Below are 18,049 nucleotides of genomic sequence, written 5' to 3' on the forward strand. Positions count from 1 at the left end.
AAGTATTACATACTAAATGAAGGTCACTGGGATGCTAAAGCTGCATAAATCAATATTTTAGATCACCAATGTCATCAGCTGTTTGATTGTACAAAAACTAAAAACTGCAGCCTCTCTTCCAAAAGATATTCCCTCATTTAGTGTTTGGATAGTACTGGTCCAAAATCTTCTAATAGTGTTCAGTTCGGTTGAGATTCGGTCGCTATGAATGCCATAGGGAATGAGTTGCTTAATATTAACCGTTTAGTGCTCTGTGAATGAAGGCTGTGTCATAATGGAAGAGGCCATCAGGATAGAACTGTTTCATCATAGAATATTTATATTGACTTGCAGCAATCTTTCCCTCAAAAGGTGGCTAAAGTGGACCCAAACCATGCCAGTAAAATGCCCACCACACCATAACAGGATCCGGATCCCCTCACTGTAGAGGTCCCATCTGAAAGTCACAGCCTTGTGTAAAACAGACTTATACTACTTTGAATTTTCTTTGTTCCACATAGGAGCACTTAAAATAAACTAATTCAGAAAACGTTGGTTATTTCAAACAGATTCTTTCTACATGGCAGAACAACAAAATGAGCAGGAATCCCGTGTAAGCCTCTGTAGAAACTACCAACACTTGAAATCATATTTTGCTTATACAGTCATGAAAAAAATATTAGACCATTCTTGTTTTCTTCAATTTCTTGTTCATTTCAATGCCTGGTACCACTAAAGGTACATTACCCGAATATAATAAGCGCGACAAAAAAATGCAGCTGATTAAAGAATCATGTGAAGCGAGGATGCAGCAGACAGGGTTAGATGGAGGCAATTGATTCGCTGTGGTGACCCCTGAAGGGAAAAGCCGAAAGGAAAAGAAGAAGAAGAAGAAGAAGAAGAAGTGAAGCCACAAAGAACCATCTTGGCACTACTGGAAATTGGCATGAGTGAGAGACGGGTAGCAAAAAAAAGACTGAAGATCTCCAAGACAGCCGTTCATGATACCAAAAAAAACACAAGCCTAACATAGAACTACCAAATTGGTAGCTGGTTGTGGCAGGAAATGTCTTTCTACCCCACGAGATGACTGCACTCATCCGTTCCTGTGTCAGGAATCATCATCAGACATCTAGGGACCTTAAAAATGAGAGGGCACTGTGGAGAAATGTGACTTGTTTAGCAAGGACAGTTGGAAACCGACTTCTTAAAGCTGGTCTGAAGTCACACAAGGCACAGAAGAAGCCCTTCATCGATGAAAGGCACAGGAAAGCCTGGTTACTCTTTCCTGGGGATCACAAGGACTGGACTGTTCATGATTGGGCTAAGGTTCTCTTCAGGGATGAATCCAGTTTTTAGTTGATGCCAACTTACTGGTATTTAGGATGCCTGGAGAAGCCTACAAACCAAACTGTCTTTCCCCAACAGTAAAACATGGGGGTGGATCAGTGACCATCTGGGGTTGTTTCAGTGTGGATGGAACAGGGCAAATACAATTGTGTGAAGGGCGAATGAACCAAGTCATGTACGGGGCTAGTCTGGAAAACAGTCTTCTACCATCAGCTGGAAAACTCTTTCCTGCCTGAAATGACTGGATTTTCTGACAAGACAGGTCAGTTAAAGTCTGGATGGAGAGCTCAGTTTGATCTAAATCCAATTGAAAACCTGTGGAAAATCATCAAATGCAAAATGGAGAACCACAAGCCCAAAAACAAAGCAAATTTGATTGAATTAGTGCAACAGGAATGGGCTGCTGTGACAGCAGAACAATGTCAGAAGCTGGTGGAGAGCATGACAAGACACATGGCTGCAGTCATCAAAAACAACGGTTATGCAATCAAGTACTAACTCCTGTATATATCATGTGACTAAAACAGACAGAAAACAAAACATGGAATTCTTGAAAGCACTGTTTTTGGCAGTACAATGCCATAGCTATTGATGTAAGAACTTCAGTGATTTTGGTTCTTATCAAGAAAACCATGGAAAATGGCTAAAACTGACTCAGCTCTTAAATTAAATTCTTATGAGCTGTTTTTATTGTTATCATTGTATTTGTCCAAACAAATACACATTTAGTTGTACCAGGCATTAAAATGAACAAGAAATTGAAGAAAACAAGGGTGGTCTAATAATATGTTTTCCATGACTGTTTAGGCTCTACACACACACACACACACACACACACACACACACACACACACACACACACACACATATATATATATCTGTGTGTGTGTGTGTACTTTAAATATAATTCAAATGTAATTAATTTCTAGTAGACCATAAAATTAAACTAATTACAAGCAACTAATTACAAAAAAATTGAATTGTTTTACAGCTATAAATTCCTCTTTTTTCTTTGTTTTTTTTTTAATTGATATTTGCTGTTATTTTCCCTCCACTATTTTTGACAGACTTTAAATGATACAGTATTCTTAAGTTTTTCTTTCCACAGCATTTTTTTTTGACAGTGTACACCTTAACTTTAGGCACATGATCACCCGTATGTATACTGCAAAGCAAAACTGAGGGCAAAACAGTAACAAGGAAGCAGAGGTTTTAACTGAACCACTGTAAATGGGAGGAGCAGGAAGAGATCGAGAGCAGAGAGACAGAAACAGACAGAACACAGCGGGTTGAGTTTTGATGAATCATAATTCCTGCCACAGCTTCAACACTGTAAGTACATTTCTTCACATTTTTCAAACACTTATCTAAAAACTGTGTTGTGCTTGCTTCAGGGCTGACTCTTATTTACAGTTTATTCTCATGATTATTTTATGTCACAACAGGTCACATGCATAGTACAAAAAGTACTAAAGTACTAAAAGACTGTGGTTAGTTTAGTAGATAGATTAAACTAGAATAAATAGCAGGTTTGGCTGGCTTAAGTCAAAGCTAATGACACATATTTTAGGACATGCATAAATATTCTTATATTATACAATATTCTTACCTGTAGGTATTCCTACAGGTAAGAACTTCCTCATTGAACTTCCTCATTGAAGCCTCATGATTTCAAGGTGTGGTTGTGGTTTATGTTGTCACATTAGCAGCTCTCTGTTCACTTGGTTAAATTCTCAATCAACTTTTCTCAGCAAATAGAGTACACAGTGGTAGAAAAAAAGTGTTTGGGCACCCCATGCATTTGTGAAACATTGCATTAAGAAATACTCTTAGGTCTTCAAGTGCAGTTTCTTTTAGTCCAGTCACTGACAAAACACTAAACAAATCCGAAAAAAAGCCATTAAAATCTTAAAATTGATTGGTTCAATAAAATACATAAGAAAGTTTGAGTATTGGGTCATTTTGGTCCACTAATGAAGGTCGTAGTTTTTATTAAAAGACAATTTTTGTTGCCATGCTTTGTGTCTGGATAAAGGTAGCACATTTAAAAGTTTTTCAGAGATAAAAATGTCTAAAACAAGGAACCTAATACAGGAAACACGTCTGAAGATCCAGATTCTCACCTAGGAAGTGTATAGCTGGCGCCAGATAACCAGGAAGTGCAGATGCATTCCTTCAGCAATTGGATACACTCTGCAGAAATAAAGACAAACCAACAGCTTGGAAGACAAACCTTGATCTGAGCATCCAAGGGTTTCTTCAGCAAGAAATGATGGCATACTGCTTTCCATGTGCAGGGAAAACAGCTGAATGACATCACAGGAGCTTCAGCAGCAGTGGTCAAACCAAACTGGTGTGAAGAATTCCACCTGTACTGTAGGTGGCCAACTTTTAGAACATGTTTTAAGGTCAAGGTGAAGGGTTGTCAAGAAGCCCCTGATCAATGAGAACAGAGGTTAGCCCAGTGTTGTTGGGCCCAAGCACACAAGATCTGGACAACCAGGAAGTGGAAGAAGATTCTGTGGTCAGATGAGTCCAGTTTCCAGCTTTATCTTCCTCCTGCTAATGTGAGGGTACGCAGAAGAAGATGAAGCATTATCTCCAGCATGTCCAGTATCTCCTGTGAAGCATGGTGGAGGCAGTATCATGGCTTGGGGATGCAGGAGTGCTGCTGCTGTTGGTCGTCTCACTGTCTGTGGTGACACACTGAACTCTGCCAAGTATTGTGCCATTATTGAAACCCACATGCTTCCTTCTGCATGTGCACTGTTCCATCGAGGTCAAAACTGGATGTTTCAACCAGATAATGCCTCTTGAACACATCCAGGGCCAGTAGAACTTGGCTGCGGGACCACAGTATCCAGGTCTTAGAGGCTCATGTTCAGCTCAATCCCTGGACATAGCCCCACTGAAAACCTGTGGTGGATTATCAAAAGGTCTGTTTCAAAAGTGTAAACCAAAGAATTAAAGCAGTAATTCAAGAAGAATGGGACAAGATTACCTCTCAAAAGTGTAAAAGGCTGGTGAGGAACATGGCAGACAGAATTGGAGCTCTACAGCGTGTGAATGGCAGGACTAAATTTTGATTTGATGATGTGATGATTTATTTATTTTTTGTTCAATTTTGAACACATTTTCTCTTATTTGTTGAACTTTGATACCGAAAATGTTGAAAATTGACATACTGAAACTGTCAAAAATTTTGTTTTTTTAGTTTTCCTTGTGCCCTGCGACAGACTGGCAACTGCCCCCCCCCCCACGACCCTAATGAGGATAAAGCAGTGTATTGAAAATGGACGGATGGATAGTTTTTCTTGTAAACAATAAACACAAAAAAAAATCATTTGTATTTGATTGTGTCTGTCTAATGCAGCCACACCTGTTGAAACACAAGAAGGGTTTTTCCACAAATATTTTATGATAATATTTGAGATTGTGTAAAATTTTAAGGGTGTCTTAAAACATTTTTTTTCCACCATTGTATAGAGGAGATTCCAGGTTGTTATTTCAAAACGGTGTTTATCAGAAGTGAGTACACCCCTGTGTAATATCACTTAAATATCAAATGATACAGAATGTGTCATATTACAGGAACTGCATTATGTTGAATAGGCTCAATGTAATACAGTTCAGACTTACGTGTTATTCCATCTCAAATCATCAGGGGTCTTTTGCTCTAGATATTTAAAATGCATCTGTGAAATTTTAGATTGAGATATCATACACTTTCTAAGTTTAAATTGCCCATTGACCCACGTTGAACACATTTTTTCTCATGTTGAAATTTTAAATGGTTCTCCAAATATAAATAAGATATTCAATATATATTTTTACGACATGCATACTTTTCATTTTCTAACCAAGTTTGACCAAGTATTTCATATTAAAAGTATTTTATTTTTCATTTTGTTTTGTATTATTATGACTTAAAACTACACATGGCTCAAATATATCACTAATTGGTAATATGTGCCCAGTGACAACACTTTTAATAGTAGCAAAACTTCAAATTTCAATGTCCAAGAAAACGTGCTGCACGTGGGTCAATGGGCAATTTTAAATTGCATTCTATCTCTGAAAATACTAAATATATTCAACTAGAATTTCAAAAAAATATATATTTACAAACATCTTTCTAATACTTTGAGGCAAATCAGAGATAGTTGAGCAGAAATTCTTCTGAAAGTTTTATGATTTGAGATGGAGTGATCCTACTGTAAGGAAAATGAACAGAGTGACCCATAAAGCTTCAGCTCTAATAGACTTTTGGATGCTTGTCTGAAGTCTGAGACTCTGTGACAACATATCATAACTTTGTCTCTTTGCAGGTAGTCTGATGCAAAGCAATGAATATCACCACACGGTTCCAACTGACCATCAACCCACCGAAAGAAACAGATCCTATAATACAGAGTATAATTAACAACAACCTCAAGAAGCTCAAGAAATTACTGAAGGATAACGATGCAAATAAGCTTTACCCTTGCAGACAGTGCGGTCTTATAACCCCACTGATTGCTGCAGTTATAAATCACAAAATGGAGATTTGTACTTACCTTTTGCAAGTGGAGCATGTGGATCCAAATTGCCGATGCCAAAATGGCTGGACACCTTTGCATTATGTCTCAATTGCCAAAGCACCACTTGATTTTGTGGAGAAACTTCTTGATGAAAAAGCAAACCCAAATGGATGGACTCCCATGGAACAGCATATATTCACCCCACTGCAAACCGCTGTGGTCCATGACAGGGATGATGTCGTGAAAGTGCTCCTCTCTGCTGGTGCCATAGTACAATTGTTGACTATAAAACATCCTGACCATTTGTTTCACAATAAGAAAATGGCTGAGATGATTGACAGCTTTGCATCCAAAGGACATAAACTATGCGCCAAAATCAGATATTTCTTGGATGTGGAAATTGCTGTGTCACAAGAACAACCTGAAAAAGTGTTCAGAACCTTCAGCGAACACATGCTACTGGAAGATCCTCGCAACCATTTGACCATGATTGAAATGCTGTTTACTGTTTCTGGGAAAGACGAAGAAAAATACAGAGAGGGAAGTATTAAATGGCTAAAGGAAACCAAGAATGTGAATACCTACATCACAGGTGCAGTCAGTCGCTTTTCAAAAATCCCTAAGACACATGTAAAAAGTGCTATCTATAGTATACATGCAGTTTTCTGCACAATGGAAGACATCCCCAATGAGCAGTCACTGGCTATCATCCCCCAACTCCTTGAACAACTAAAAAAGAGGTCTGATATTTGGGCAGTTCTTTTGCAAACACTGTATGTGATAACACAGAAAACAAAAGACACAAATGACTGGGATTCCAGCTTCACAGAGAACTTATGCAAAACAGTTGCTCCGTTTGTAAATGACCTGCACTCCTCTGACATCAGGGTCTACACATATGGCATCTTTGCCAACTTGCTCTCAGCTGAACATGCCACAGACATTTTTACATCATTGGGGATAACTTCAGTGCCTGAGGACATACTGACATCTGCAGGTATGAAAATGAATGACAAGCTGAAAGAAGGGCTCAGACGCTTGAAAAGTCATTTCAGTGAACCAAACCTGGAATATGAAGACAATAAAGCCAAACCTGAATCCAAGAAGAAGAAGAAGCGAAAGAAGAAGAAGAAGAAGAAGGAAAAGGCAGAAAAACCAGAAGACCCAAGTGATGACGTTTGCGCTGCAGCAACTGATCCAGCAACAACAGTTGCTGTTGTGGAATCAACTTCAAATGGGAAGTCATCCCACTTGAAGGACACTAACTCATCAGGAACACAACCATGGCTACAGCTTAGCAAGCGGTGGAAGGAAAAACTAGAGAAGCTTGTTGGTACTGATAAAAGTAAAGTAACCACAATTAAAAGCCTTACTTATGTGAATGATGCTGAATTCCGCATCGCAAAGGGAAGCGATGGTACTGAAGTCTTCTTGGGCCTGAGAGATGATGGCACAGAAGTTGCAATTAAGAGAATGTCGAAAAGCAACTATCAAGTGCTGAAGAATGAGGAAGGAATTCTGCGACTTCCGAAGCTTGACCATCCATGTATTGTACGATACATTGATGCTGCAGAGGACGACAATTATGGATATCTTGCTCTCCAACTTTGCGAATACACCTTGGAAGAACACATGAAAAATAATGATGGTGGTCTGCAGATGAAAAATAACCTGGTTTATGATGTTCTTTACAGTTTAAGGGTGCTTCACTGTCAGAATCCTGAAATTCTCCACCGAGATGTCAAACCACAGAATGTTTTGATTGGTAAGATGGGAAATTCAAGAGAAGAAGAAATATTTTTGATTCATACTTACCATGCATGATGTTGTTTCCTGAGGTTTTCTATATGATTTGTTCTGCAGATGTTAATGGGAAGGCAAGATTAGCTGATTTTGGCATAAGCAGACGGTTACCTAAAGGCCAAACAACCTTGCGCACAGCCAGCGCAGGAACAACTGGATGGATGGCCACAGAGACTCTAACCGAAGAATCTGTCATACCATACAAATCAAGCACTGATGTACAGGTTTGTTTTGCAGCTCCACAAATGCAAATGATGACTGCATGAAAAATACCTGAACTTATTAAATGTTGTGGTTTGTAAGGTGGCAGGGATGCTGATCTATTACATCCTCTCTGGAGGACAACATCCATTTGGCAGACATTTTGAACGTGAGTTCAATATTCACCATGGGAAGTACAGTTTGGATCATGTTCAGGATGTGGTGGCAAAAGATCTCATCGAGTGGATGATCAACAAAGAACCAAAGAAAAGACCCAGAGTGGAAGAATGCCTGAGTCATCCCTTCTGCTGGCTTCCTCACAAGTAAGGAAGAAATGCTGACTCTATAAGTTTTGATTTCACTTCCACTTTAAACTGTGGAAACACCTGCTAACACTAGACTAAACTGTGATATTGCAACTTTAGGATCAATTTATAGTAATTAACCAGATATGCTAACAGGCTTAGGTGTCACTGTTAAAGTGCCTCTAATAGTGTTGGACCTTTAAAGCAAGGCCAATGAATTAAAGTATTCACCAATTCATGTTCATATTTAAGTGCACCGTTGGTTGAAATTACAACATTAAGCCTGTGTGGATAAGTCTCAGTCAGCCCTGCACATCTAGACCATTTTACTGCATTCTTCTTTGCAAATTTGATTAAGCTCTGTCAAGTTAATGGGAATAATGAGTGAAAGTCCAACCACAACTTCTCAACTGGGCTAAGGTCCAGGGTCTGACTCAACCACTCCTAAATATTTAGCTTGTTGTCTTTACACCACTTCTGTGTAGCACTGACCGTATGCTTTGGGTCATTGTCTTGTTGGGAAACAAATTATGTCAGCACACTTCTCTTGCAAACCATATCAGTTGCTGCATTCATTTGACCTTTGTCAAAGCTTTAAATAGGCACTTTGTGTCTATTTGCTAATCATAAAACATGATTTAAACTTTATTTCAGGCAAGTTGAATACTTGGTAAAGACTGGTAACAGAGCGGAGGTGGCAAAGTGTCGAGAGGCTCGCGAGGAACTGATTCATTCACTGGAAGAATGTACAGGGAGTGTATCCTTCAAACAGTGGAAAGACAAGGTATGAATAAATAAACTAACAGGAATCAGCTAATTCTGACTTATATATTTCTGAATTCCCTTTCAAAGCAAATATTATTTTTTGTGTTATAGTTTCCTCAAGAGCTTGTTCAGAGGATGGATGGCAAAAAGAAAGCCTACCCTGAAAGCACACTGGGATTATTGCGCTTTATACGCAACCTCCACGAGCACTAGTAAGTTAAACTGAATTAAGCCCTAAATTTGTTGAACATTGAAACTATAATAATACTTAAGTAATTTTATCTCTTTGTTAAATGAAATGTGTGTGATCCTGAGAAGCAATTTGGAAGGAAAAGCCTCTGCATGACATGTACCATGTAAGATGCAGCCAAGCACAGCATACATGCAGTGCTGTAACCAAATAGCTGGCACAGTGTACAGAAACATCTGCATTAAGTATGAGCTGGAAGCCTCAGGATCATACTCTTGTCAAGATCATATGTATCATATCAATAACTCAATTTTCTGTGATTAAATCATTGAAACCCACAGATCTTTGACACAACAAACAATCATGTGTTTTGGTTTTTTCATAGATTTGTTATGTAGGTCTTCTGGAAATTTAACAAAACCTGTTGGATCAAAAATATACAGACAACAGTCCACAGGTTCTTGATGGGGTTTTGGCAGGAGTTTGGAGAGGCCACTCTGAAACCTTAATTCTAGCCTGATTTAACAATTTCTTTACCACAAAATGTCTTTGATATGTGTTTGGGGTCATTGTCTTGTTGGAACACCTATCTGTGTCCAAGACCCAACTTTCTGGCTCATAATTTTAGGTTTTCCTGAGGAATGTGGAGGGAATCCACATCAAAACAGCCCCAGATCATAATACTGCCACCACCATGCTTGGCAGTAGGTATGGTGTTGTTTGGGTGAAAGGCCTCATCTCCTCTCTTCCAAACATATCTCTGCTCATTGTGGCCAAATAGCTAAATTTTTGTTTCATTTGACCTCAGAATTTTCCTCCACAGGGCCTTTTCTGTGTCCATGTGATCAGCAGCAAAAAAAAAAAAACATTTGTGATAAATATTTTCTTTCTTTGCAGTGCTAAAGATGCAGCCCAAGTGGATGTAACTGCGTTATTTCCTGATCTGTTTGGATGTGTTTACAAGTTTGCCAAGACCCGAGGATGGAATTCAGAGACTCCATTAAAGGAAATGTTTCGAAGAGAAGACATTGGAGCCATCTTTGAGTTTCCAGCCACAAACACTGAGGAGCATCTGAGTGCCCCAGTTCAAGAGTCTCAACCCTGTGACTCTGAATTCAAAAAGGATGAAACACCCTGAAAATGATTTCAAAGTAATATAAGCAGAGAAAACAAGAAAGCAAACACACAAAAGCAATTCACACATAATCATGGTAGCACAGATGTGACTGCTAACATCAGCTGTGCCTTTTTGTATTTGAGTGTCACAGTAAAAAATGACAGTGCTACATAGTTCATGCTGTCATTTATGGTTTACAACTGTGTTCTTATTGTATCAAAATGTCTTCTGTGAAAAGAGCCTGTGAACCTGTATTCCAAAGGCTGTTAACTTTCTCTTCATTGTAGTATTTCTATTTTGTGAGATTTTATTCTTTTACTTGGCCATTATTCTTATAAGGAATTATTCAGTTTATTTTTTCTGCTGTAATGGAAATTTAGTCTAGCTTCTCACTTATGTGTTTTTATAACCTTCTGGCCTTTCAGAAACCTTTTGTAACTTTGATAACCCGTGGCCTCTCTGCAACTTTTAACACTTCTGTCTTGACCTAACCGCAGAACTGCATTGTACCGTTTTGTTTCAGTATTGTTTTTAGAAAAGAGAAACTGATAACTAAGACATCTGTACGTGAAATGAAAGTTTGTTTCTTCCTGTTTTTGGCCCACTCTGCAGTCTGCTCTGCACTCTTTATGATTGTGTGACCTTTGTGTGAAGAGGAAATCTCACCAATACATTCTGCTCTCTATTAGTTTAAGATTCTCATGAAGCAGAACTTCTGTAACACTTCACATTTATCTGATGGTATGAGTTGCTAGTTAATTCAAAAATTAATGAGGAGACACAAAGCATATAAGACAAAACAACATAATTAACTATTAGAGTTGAGCCACCATTAGGTAGTGTAGGTGGCAAAAATAGAATTTGTCTCATAGACGAATGCATCATTATTGCCTAACAACTGCTGATTTTGTTCTTATTCAAAAAGGAATTCTTCAAATTTTGCTTTTGTGTTTAGTTTTTACTGCTGATATAAATGTATTACTACTATTTTTAATGATTTATTTTTTTCATTTTCACTGATATTGCTGTACTTTGTGAGGAGAAAAGACATGGTTGTACTTTTATATGTCGAGCTAACAATAAAAATAATCTTGACTTGCTTCTCTATATAAATTTGGAATCTGGTTGAGATTAAACTTAACAACACTGATGCATACTGAGCTCCATGAAAGCAGCTGATGTTTGATTTTGAGCTGATATGACAGTTTTAACAGTTTACAGATACACATCCTTTGTAAAGTCAAGGACACTGAATAGAAATATAGATACAGCATGTAAATGGTGTTCTTTGTCAAAAGTGAAAATTATATTGTGTTGGTTCGGAAAGCGTTTAAAGTAGCAAACTGTGCACAAAACGATTTGGAGCTATTCAACTACTGATAAATTCTCAACAAATTCCCTTTCATCAGATTTAAAATGAATGAAGTTTAAAGTTTCAGAGCTCTAATGTGCAGCTGTAAGTTAGAAATAAGCTGCTACACTGACAGTCACTGAGAGGTGAAACAAGTACATCCATTGACATGACAAACAGCGCCACCAAAGACTAAAGAGGAAGCACAGGAAACTCACAGTAAGTGGGTCAAACTTTCAAGTAGATGCTTTTTAATGAATGTGGACATATTTTATCTCTTTTATAAGCATCAACAAATACCAGCAATCAAGAAAGCAATTGTCAGATATAATAAACGTCTGCAGTGTCTTTAAACCTGCATTACAATGTGGCTGTTTTTTTTACTCTGAGGGAGGAGCAAAAAAAAAAAAAAAAAGAAACAGAAAGGAAAAAAAACTTGGTCAGTAACAGACTGAAGAAGCGTCGACACTGTAAGTTATTTCCCTACAATCTTTTACAAATCAAGCAGCTATTTTGACATCATCATAGTCGTTGTTTACTTAAAGGTCTCATTCTTGGATCCAAAAGTTCTATTTGGACATCGCTCAGCCATAAACTTTGCTCACTGAATTCTGTGAACCAAGTCAGCACAAACTCCTGCCTGAATGAGGAAGTTCAAATCATAACACGTTCTTTGTGCATTGACCCCCTTGTGATTTCAATTTTTCAACCTTGGCACAAACATGAATACAATAGAGGAGAAGATCTTGTTTTTATAAAAGTGCTACTTTTTTCTACAGACTGTTTAAGACGAGATTCATTCATGATGGTTGAATATTGCATCAGCCGCAGCTATACAGGTATCAACACGCTCTGCAAGAGGTGCAGTCATTCATTGTTTGTGTCAGGAAGCCTAAACTTTGTTCTATTTAAAATGACGAGCAAACGCAACTTCATGGCTATTCATAGCATTTCAGCCATAAATGTTGTGTTTACCAAAACTATTGGAAAAAGACTGAATACGCTGATTTTGGAATGTTTTGAGATTTCATTCTGTTGAGCTGTGTTTACACACCAAAATACTTGTTCAGGTTTACAGAAAATGTAATGGTTTTGTTTCAAATACAAATTTACAACATTTTCAAAGCTTGTGGCCCATTTTCTGGGTTACCAGAGTGACGAGTCCTGCCCCATCTAACACATGAAAAGGAGCATCAAGCGGTATTGTCACCATAGGATGGACATGATGACCAAAAATATATTTGTGATACATCACAAACAAAGTGAAAAAAAAAGACGATAACTAAAATGTAGTTCAGAAAGCAGTTTAGTTTTATTGGAACGCTACTTTTGTGAAGCAAGGCTCAGCATATATCACAAAACTGTCGGCCTGTAATAAAAACAGCTGTGTGCTCACCCATATAGAGGAACTCCTGTTAGTAATACATTGTCATGATTATTTAATGTCACAAGATTTCCTCCTTCCTATGAAAACCAAGTTTTTACTGGACATTTGAAATTCAGATGTTGCGTCAAAGAGTTTATAGCTGAGCGAAGCACAATAAGTCTGACTGGTGGAGGTTGGTGGGGTTTAGGTCACCTGCTTGCATGTAAGTTAAAGGATATGAGTGTCAGTAGTTTTGTAATTTTAGAGTCAGTTTTCACTTGACTGTATTTTGTTCAAATTCAATTCTCAATCTGTTGCAAAGTTTCTCAGCAAATGTAGTAAATATATGAGAGTCTGAAAGTGATTTTTTCACATTAATGTAAATCATAGCCTTGTAGTTGTACACTGGACTACAACCAGAACCCTGGCTCTGTCATATGTTGTGATAGAAATTGTTTCTTATTTTGATGCTCACTGATTTGAATCGACTGAAACTGACGATGAAAAGAACTTTATCTGGCCTTCCGAATACATTTTAAAAATTATCATTGAAAAGACAGTGAGTAGAATGACCAATGAAGTAAAAGTAATAACTGATGTTTGATGCTTACCTTAAATTTAAGGTCGCAGTTATTTCTTCAACAACAGCTCTGAACTATGTCTCCTTACAGATAATCTGAAGCAACACAATGGATGACCTCACAAAGTTTCTGAGACACCCACAACGGACCGAAACACATCCTATAATACAGAGTATAATGGGCAATGACCTTGAGAAGCTCCAGAACTTATTGAAGGACAAGAATCTGAATGGACTCTACCCTGGCAGAGAGTGGGGTTTTATAACCCCACTGATTGCTGCAGTTGTAAATCACAACAGGGAGATTTGTACCTACCTTTTGAATCAGGGTGTGGATCCAAATAATCCTTCCAGGTGTGACTGGACACCTTTGCACTATGTCTTATTGTCCAAGGCACCAGTTGACTTTGTGACGATACTGCTGGAAGCAAAGGCTAACCCAAATGGATGTAGTGCCATGGAAATCACTCCACTGCAACTTGCTGCTATCTATGATCGTGGCGATGTCATGAACATGCTTCTCTCTGCTGGTGAAATGATAACATTGTTACCTGAAACATATTATAACCATTTGATTTACAATAAAAGAATAGCTAAGATGATTCACAGCTTTGCATCCAAAGGACATGATCAGTTCTCCAAAATTGGATATTTTCTGGATGTGGAAATTGCTGTGAAAGAAGAACAACCTGAAAAAGTGTTCAGAACCTTCAGTGAACACATGCAACTGGAAGATCCTCGGACCCATTTGACCATGATTGAAATGCTGTTTACTGTTTCTGGGAAAGGGGAGGAAAAATACAGAGAGGGAAGCATTAAATGGCTAAACAAAACCAAGAATGTGAATACCTACATCACAGGTGCAGTCAGTCGCTTTTCAAAAATCCCTGAGACACATGTAAAAAGAGCTATCGATAGTTTACATGCAGTTTTCTGTACAATGGAAGACATCCCCAATGAGCAGTCACTGGCTATCATCCCCCAACTCCTTCAACAACTTTGCCAAAAAGAGAGATCTGACATTTGGGAAGCTGTTTTGCAAACACTGTATGTGATAACACAGAAGACCAAAGGCGCAAATGACTGGGATTCCATCTTCATAGAGAACTTATGCAAAACAGTTGCTCCGTTTGTAAATGACCAGCATTCCTCTGACATCAGGGTCTACACATATGGCATCTTTGCCAACTTGCTCTCAGCTGAACATGCCACAGACATTTTTACATCATTGGGGATAACTTCAGTGCCTGAGGACATACTGACATCTGCAGGTATGAAAATGAATGACAAGCTGAAAGAAGGGCTCAGACGCTTGAAAAGTAATTTCAGTGAACCAAACCTGGAATATGAAGACAATAAAGCCAAACCTGAATCCAAGATAAAAAAGATAACAACAGAAAACTCAGAAATGCAAGAATACCCAAGAAATGACGTTTGCACTGTAGCAACTGATCCAGCAACAACAGTTGCTGTTGTGGAATCAACTTCAAATGGGAAGTCATCCCACTTGAAAGCCACTAACTCATCAGGAACACAACCATGGCTACAGCTTAGCAAGCGGTGGAAGGAAAAACTAGAGAAGCTTGTTGGCACCGATAAAAGTAAAGTAACCTCAATTAAAAGCCTTACTTATGTGAATGACATTGAATTCCGCATCGCAAAGGGAAGCGATGGTACTGAAGTCTTCTTGGGCCTGAGAGATGATGGCACAGAAGTAGCAATTAAGAGAATGTCGAAAAGCAACTATCAAGTGTTGAAGAAAGAAGAAGGAATTTTACGACTTCCGAAGCTTGACCATCCATCTATTGTACGATACATTGATGCTGCAGAGGATAAAAACTATGGGTATCTTGCTCTCCAACTTTGCGAATACACCTTGGATGAACATATGAGAAATAATGATACTGGTCTGCTGATCAAAAAGAAGCTGGTCTATGAAGTTCTTCAAAGTCTGAGGGTGCTTCACTGTCAAAATCCTCAAATTCTCCATCGAGATCTCAAACCACAGAATGTTTTGATTGGTAAGATGGGAAATTCAGAATAAACATTTTTGATTAATAATTACCATGCATAACATTGTTTCCTGAGGTTTTCTATGTGATTTGTTGTGCAGATGTTAGCGGGAAGGCGAGATTGGCTGATTTTGGCATAAGCAGACGGTTACTCAATGACTAAACAACTTTGCGTACAGCCAGTGCGGGAACAATTGGTTGGATGGCCACAGAGACTCTGACAGAAGAGTCTGTTGTCCGATACAAGTCAAGCACTGATGTACAGGTTTGTTTTCTACCTCACAAACATAATTGATGACTGCATGAAAAATACCTGAACTGATTAAATGTTGTGTTTCTTAAGGTGGCAGGGATGCTGATCTATTACATCCTCTCTGGAGGACATCATCCATTTGGCAAAACATTTGTACGTGAATTCAATATTCTGCATGGGAAGTACAGCTTGGATCATGTTCAAGATGTGGTGGCAAAAGATCTCATTGAGTGGATGATCAACAAAGAACCAAAGGACAGACCCAGAACGGAAGAATGCTTGAGTCATCCCTTCTTCTGGCCTCACGACAAGTAAGGAGGAAATGCTGACTGACTGATAGATCTGTCGTTATGTTACTGGAACAAAATCCACAAGTTAATTTCACTTTTTTCTTAGGCAAGTCCGATACCTGAAGACAATTGGTGACAGAAAGGAGGTGGTAAAGCATAAAGAAGCTGGTCCAGAACTGATTAATTCACTGGAAGAATGTGTGGGGGATGGATCCTTCAAACAGTGGAAAAAAAAGGTGACTGTGATCAACCAGCTTAAACGTCTGTTTTCTAAATTGATTTTAATGATGATATTTTTTTTGGTGTTGCAGTTCCCACAATGGCTGTTTCAGAAGATGGATCCTAACAACAAAGCCTACCCTGAAACTACACTGGCATTACTTCGCTTCATACGCGTCCTCTACGTGCACTAGTAAGTTAAACTGAGTTCAAAGTGATGTAAGAGTTTAAATATCATGAACATTGAAACTATGATTGTTTTTTTTATGTCTTTGTACAAAGAAAGGTGTGTGTAAACTTCACTTTTCACATATTAACAGCATCTTCATGATATTTAACTCTTTAAGAATACAATACTGTACTACAGCATTCATCTTACTCTTTTGTAATACAATTCTCCTTTTTGTTGACAGCGCTGAGGATGCAGTCAAATTTGATCTTATTGCGTTGTTTCCTGATCTCTTTGGATACATTTACAAGTTTGCCAAGACCCAAGGATGGAATTCAGAGACGCCCTTGAAGGAATTGTTTAGTCGAGAAGACATTCGGGTCATCTTTGAGTCTCCAGCCAAACATGAGGAGCATCTGAGTGCCCAAGTTTAAGAGTCTCAACCCAGTGGGTCTGAATCCACCAAAGATGACAGTCCTCAAAAATGATTGAGTTCTACAAAAAGAGAAACACATACACACACGAGTTATGTTTCTGTAGTCATGGTAACACATATGACACTGACAGTTGTGCCAGTTAAAATGTTTGACCCACTCTGACTGATCCTATGAGAAACCAGTGCTTGCAAAAGGTTCCGAGGTACGTATTGAACAGGCACAAACCGGCATTGGGGGAATGATATGCTATCTCTGCTGCAGTCTGAATGAAAGTGGTATGTTGCGAATTTGTGACAATAGGCAACAAGGGGTTAATTTGAAATGCTTTCACAAATGACAAAGCTGGATCAAAGTATTGTTTATTATTTAAATTATTCGTGTTCATTGAGACTGTCTCTTTGAAACTGTCACATTATAGTCATAGTCTTTCAAAATATTGTGAATTCAGTGAATAAGTTGGGCATAACGTACATGTGGTTTTGTAAAACTTATCCATTTAGATGCAAACACCATCTGTTTACTACACAAAAATCTGAAAAAAAAATGCAATCAAGGATAAAAGGTGCAAAATGATTGGCCACATTGTCTTGATTGTCATGCTTTTATAATGTTTATCTTTTTAGCTCTGTGAAAGTGAAAATTTGATTGGAATTATTTGTGTTACTATCTTGATGTACATGCTATGGCAACTTTGTCTTTATTTCAAATGAATGGGACTGAAAATTTGCAAAGCAAATAGATATGTTTGTTTTACTACAGATTCTTTTTGATACTTTGCACAAAGTTCTGTCCAGTTTTTTTTAAAACAATGCAAATTAATGTGTACAAATATAACAGTAACGTGTTTTTAATTTATAATTTTAGTTTCTTGAATTGTACTTCCCTTTTTTTGTTCCATTATCTGTAATTTCCTGTTAGCCAGAATGTGAATAAAATAAATTTGTCTTGAGGAAAGAATATCTTGATTGTTGTTGTTTTTCTTTAACTAACTGAATGGTAACACAAATGTTGCATAATTAAACGCATATTCTACGCAAACGCAAACATATTCTAGTTTTATTATATATTTATAGCAAGATTTGTAAACTATATTGTAACTATCTAAATAAGTCTGTTCAGATACGATTATAAGCTGTGTCTGT

General features: G+C 38.0%; 1 protein-coding gene across 4 annotated transcripts; it reads left to right on the plus strand.

Moving 5' to 3' along the window:
* The first annotated feature begins 3 nt into the window (after positions 1–3).
* On the plus strand, positions 4–17,864 carry LOC110972434 (uncharacterized). 4 transcript variants are annotated; one of them, XM_051943994.1, is made up of 7 exons: positions 4–2,661; positions 5,658–7,614; positions 7,713–7,876; positions 15,883–16,103; positions 16,189–16,318; positions 16,394–16,494; positions 16,715–17,864. In XM_051943994.1, exons 2-7 carry the CDS (start codon positions 5,676–5,678, stop codon positions 16,902–16,904), a joined length of 2,745 nt encoding a protein of 914 aa, XP_051799954.1. In that variant the 5' UTR covers positions 4–2,661; positions 5,658–5,675; the 3' UTR covers positions 16,905–17,864. The 4 variants fall into 4 exon arrangements, with proteins under 4 accessions (XP_051799954.1, XP_051799953.1, XP_051799952.1 ...); XM_051943993.1 differs by lacking the exons at positions 15,883–16,103; positions 16,189–16,318; positions 16,394–16,494; positions 16,715–17,864 and adding exons at positions 7,956–8,176; positions 8,813–8,942; positions 9,035–9,135; positions 10,011–11,330; XM_051943995.1 differs by lacking the exons at positions 4–2,661; positions 5,658–7,614; positions 7,713–7,876 and adding exons at positions 11,961–12,051; positions 13,619–15,548; positions 15,641–15,804.
* Positions 17,865–18,049: the final 185 nt, after the last annotated feature.

This window comes from Acanthochromis polyacanthus, chromosome 23, assembly GCF_021347895.1.
Source record: "Acanthochromis polyacanthus isolate Apoly-LR-REF ecotype Palm Island chromosome 23, KAUST_Apoly_ChrSc, whole genome shotgun sequence".
In the NCBI taxonomy this organism is placed as follows: Eukaryota; Metazoa; Chordata; class Actinopteri; family Pomacentridae; genus Acanthochromis; species Acanthochromis polyacanthus.